Raw genomic sequence first — 4,369 nt, 5'->3', positions numbered from 1 at the left:
CACCGTGTCCATGCCATTCCAGCACCGTGTCCATGCCATTCCAGCACTGTGTCCATGCCACGTCTGTGCTGTGCCACCACCCCACTGCACTTGTGTCCCAGCCATGGTGGGGACAGAAACTCCCATGATGAGCCCACGTCACTGCCTGTGACGAGCTCCCGAGGTGCCGCTGCACGTCCAGACACGCCAGTTCATCTCCATTCAAAGCTGCTGGGAGCAACTTCCCTGCCTCTCCCACTCCTTCTCCAGCACAGTCCCTCCCCCTAAACCTGGGACACACACCTTGTGCACAATGGGGATCCTGCAGAAAATTACATTGATTAAAGAAGACCCCAGCCTGGTGGAATTCCTCGGGTGCCCCAAGCACAGCCCAGGGAGCATCCCAGCCCAGGAGCACCCTGAAAGGCTCCCCTCAGGCTGCATCCCAGCATGTCCTGGTGTCCTCACATGCTCTGTGCCCGGCCAGGAGCCCTGAGCACCTCCAGCAAACCCCCTCCCCAGGCGGGATGAGCATCCTCCGGCACTCCCAGCAGCCCCATCCTCAAGGCACCGCCCGGCCCCGCGCCGGCCAAGGCACGGATGGAAACGCTGGCAGCCTCTTCCCTGCATTTTTCCCCGATGCGTTGGCCAGCCCTTCGCCATTCCCCCTTGGAACACCCCCTCTGCCAGGGCGGGTCTCAGCTGTGGGGTCCAGACCCCCCTGCACCCCTCTGCCACCCCAGCCCGGCCGTGGGCAGCATCCCGGGCACAGGCAGAGCCTCATGGCTCAGCACGCATTCTCCTTCCAGTCCTTTTGCCAGCTTCCTCGGAGGCCGGATGGTTTTAAACTCAAAATGGAGTTTTCCAAACTTTTTTTTCCTGCTCCGGGGGGGGGGAGTCTCAGCTGCATCCCGGGGGCCGGAGGGACCGGAGGGCAGAGCACTCACCTGCCGGGGCATCCGTCGGCCGGGCAGCCGAGGCTCTGGGCTCCGCTCCAGCCGGCGGCCCAGGGAGGGGAGAGGCGAGAGAGGAGGATCCAGGAAAGAAGGCGGCTGCAGGGCCCCGCTCCGTGACATCAGCAGAAAGGGGCCGAGATCCTGCGGGGGCTGGCGGAGGAGCCGCGGGCGGGCGCTGGGATGGCAGCGGAGTTGCCCTCGGCTCCGGGGCTCTGCCGAGCCCTCCCGGCTCGGGCTCCGGCAGGGGAAGGAGAACAAGGTTCTCCTCGTCCGCTGGAGTTTGGGATTGACTTTTGGCCTCTCCTCTCGCTCAGAATCCCCCCGGTACCTTTCACCCACCTCCGCGGGACCCCTTATCTGCGTTCCTGCCGAGGGGGTTATCGAGGGCTGGGAACAGCTCTCGGCAGCATCCCGGGAGCATCCCGGACTTTGCTCGGGCGGCTCTGATAGTGCGGGGTGGGATAAGCGAATTTGGGAGCTGGGGACAGGGGGGGGGGGCCGGGGGCAGGGGGGGGGGGGTGGGATCCATTTGAGGGGACTGGGAGCTCTCTGCATCTTCATCTCGTTTTGCAGGCAGGAGAGGGGCAGGGTGGGAAGCAGGAGCGTTTCCACCTCGTGCTGTATCCCTGCAACTCCCATTCCACAGGGGCTCCCACCCTGCATCCACAGCCAGCCAGATATCCAAGCATCCCAAAAGGAGGGGACCTTGCCAGGATGAGAGCCCAGCAACCAGACCTGGTGGCATCTCCTGGAGGAGGAAGTGTTCAACTGGCAAGTGGGATTTTAGGATCTCAGCTGCCACCATGGAGCAACAGAGGAAGCCTCTGGTTGTTTCTCCGAGCACCAGGCTGGTGCCCACGGTTTTTTGGAGTGGGAAAACCTGCTTGGCTCTGGCTGCAAAGGCAGAGCTGTGCTTCCCAACGTGCAAGGGCAGGTCCTGAGCCTTTGCCAAACATTCTGTAGGCTTTGGGGTTTGCAGTGGGAGTGGGGTGTCCCCCCATTTTGTGAACCCTCCTGGCTCCCTCACCCTGAGCCAGTGGTTGCTGGTGGCCTGAGAGGGACCCAGGCACAGGGTTCCTCGGAGACCACCAGATTTTGTTTTGCCACTGGCTGCCCTCATTTTTGTAGGTTTTTTTTTCTTCCAATATAGAGATCCCTTATGGGATCTCAGGGAGGATTGCTGCACTCAGCAGGACTAACCCCCCTCCTCCTCCCCAGGTGTAATTTTGGGACCTGTCTGGCCAGAAAAATCTGGTTTTCCCCCCAGAGGGCAGGCACTGGGAGGAGCTGGGATGAGGCAGAAGCACCTGAGCCAGTTCTCACTGCTGGTGGGTAAAAGGCTGATGTTTCCCTGCAGCAGATCTCTCCTAATCCCTGTTTTCAGCCTATTTTCATCGTGCTGCTTCACCTTTGTCCTTGCAGTGAGACTTTACTGTTCAGCCTCCCCCTCAGCAACTTCTGCCCTCGTTCCTCTCTCATGTCCTGGTGGGATGGGGGTTGCTCACCCAGTCAGATGATCGATGCCCCTCTGCACTGGTGGAGATGGGGTTTGTGGTTGCATTGCCACAGCTGGTGCCTTCAGCCACTTCTGCTTTTGGGCAGGAGGGCTGTGCCCATCAGGGTGGCCAGCCCAGGCTCAGAGCCAGCTCTGGCTTTTGTTTGATTTCACAAGAAACAGGATTTTCCCAAAGCTTCTGCTCTCCTGGGGTGAGATTCACCCTGGATGGAGGCAGTGATGTGGAGGAGGTGATGGGCAAGACGTGGATCAGCAGCTCCAGCAACCACAGCTTCAGTGCTGCCCTGGTTGCTCCACCACGTCAGCAATTCAGAGGGAAAGGCTGGGGTTGGTGCCCTGTGACTATGAGGAAGGTCTCGCAGCTGGGAGACCACGAAACACAGGCTGGGGGCTGCCAGAGGCAGAGGAAAGGCTGGGGTGGACAGTGAGGGCACGGGCTGTTCTCTGTGGTGACACTCACGGGGCTGGGAGAGTGAGGGAAAGGGAAGAAAGCAAAAGGCATCTGAGTGATGAAACTGTTCCTTACGCTGTTCAGCCTCTCTGGGGGACAGCAGGAGGTGAGTTGCTCCTTATTGGGATGCTTAGTATTTTCTGGAGCAACATCCCCCTCAGAACCTGTCAAGAATGCTCTGGCATCCCAAGGGCACAGGGCACCAGAGCAGTCCTGGTGAAGTCCAGGCTGGGCCATGTCTCAGTGCCAGCTGCTGTTTGGGGACTCTGGGTGGTCCCTCATCAGGCTGGGGGGCTGGATGCTCCCCCCCTGCCTGTGGTTGTGGTGATGGGCTGGTGCCCAGCAGCACCTTGGCCTGCTAAGAGTTAAGGTGGAAGAGGGAGAGGAGACCTTTGTCCAGCTGCCCCAGCACCTTATCTTTGACTGCAGCAGAGCTGAGGTGAAGTCAACACAGGAAACGTTAGAGAACCCACACTTGGTCAGTGGCACAATCAGTGTTTCTGAGTAAGGCAGATATCTTCTTTTATTGCAAACCACAAGGCTGGGCCACCAAGTTTACAACCAGTTCCGAGTATTCCAGCACTCTTAGACCCAACCCTGGGAATGATGGAGCAGCCATGAAGCCTGGTCTGACACATGGACACCCTGTCACCCTGGAGTCAGCGCTTGTTTCAGCGTCAGCAAACAGAGCAAAGGCCTGGATAAAAATAACCCTTTTCCACTGTTCCCTTTCTCGCTGCCCTCCGTGTGTGCCTGGGGTGTCTCATGCATGAGCCACAGCTGCTCCTGCCTTCTCACACATCCCTTGCACCCTCAGTGAGTCACATGTGCTGCAGCAACTCCTTGGACCCCACAGCCCAGCCCAGATCTCAGGAGGTGCTTTGCCCTTTCTTTTGCTGAGCACCCACCAGCCACGTTGTCTCTGTAAGTTCCTCCAGGGAATCAAAGGAAAATTCACTGGGAATCACCTTTTTTTTCTGGGAGTTTTATGGCACAGGAAGAGCCCCAAGGGTCTTTCCAGTCTCCTTGTTCCTTTCTTGTTTACCAGCAGCAGCTCAGTTGACTGAGGTGTGCATTCCCAGGGCTCCCTCAGTCCCTGCCCACAGTGGTGGCCTCAGGCCCACGGGATGCCCAGGGATGCCCACAGCCACCTCCACCTGGGCAGAGCATCCTGTTCTTTCTGCCCCTGTGGAAATCCCAGCTGAGGACCACGAGGTTGACCTTTTGGATCCTGCATTGCCAAGGCTCCCTCCAGAGCAGGGAAGCTCCAGCCACACTGAACGTACAGCCCTGGCAGTGCCATGGGTCACCGAGGGAGGAGGGCAGGATCTGGGGGAGGAGGATTTTACACCCCAATGCAAAGCAGTTGAGACCCACAGGGTCACTGCTGGGCTCCTGATGACACAAACAGTTTTGGTTTATTAAAGCTTTTATTGGCTCATGTTTAAAAAATACAGAATTTACAGA

At 58.7% G+C, this 4,369-nt stretch overlaps 1 protein-coding gene across 1 annotated transcript in view; it reads right to left on the bottom strand.

Annotated features, from left to right (window-relative positions):
- RAB7B (RAB7B, member RAS oncogene family) overlaps positions 1-981 on the bottom strand; it is a 3,528-nt gene extending 2,547 nt beyond the window's left edge. The window contains exon 1 of the mRNA XM_027659830.1: positions 927-981. Coding sequence (XP_027515631.1) covers positions 927-938 — 12 coding nt within the window. The 5' untranslated portion in view covers positions 939-981. The remainder of the gene's footprint in view (positions 1-926) is intronic.
- Positions 982-4,369: the final 3,388 nt, after the last annotated feature.

The sequence above is a fragment of the Corapipo altera genome, unplaced genomic scaffold (genome assembly GCF_003945725.1).
Source record: "Corapipo altera isolate COAL_440 unplaced genomic scaffold, ASM394572v1 77b, whole genome shotgun sequence".
NCBI classification, from domain to species: domain Eukaryota; kingdom Metazoa; phylum Chordata; class Aves; order Passeriformes; family Pipridae; genus Corapipo; species Corapipo altera.
This window is presented reverse-complemented; position numbering and strand designations above follow the sequence as displayed.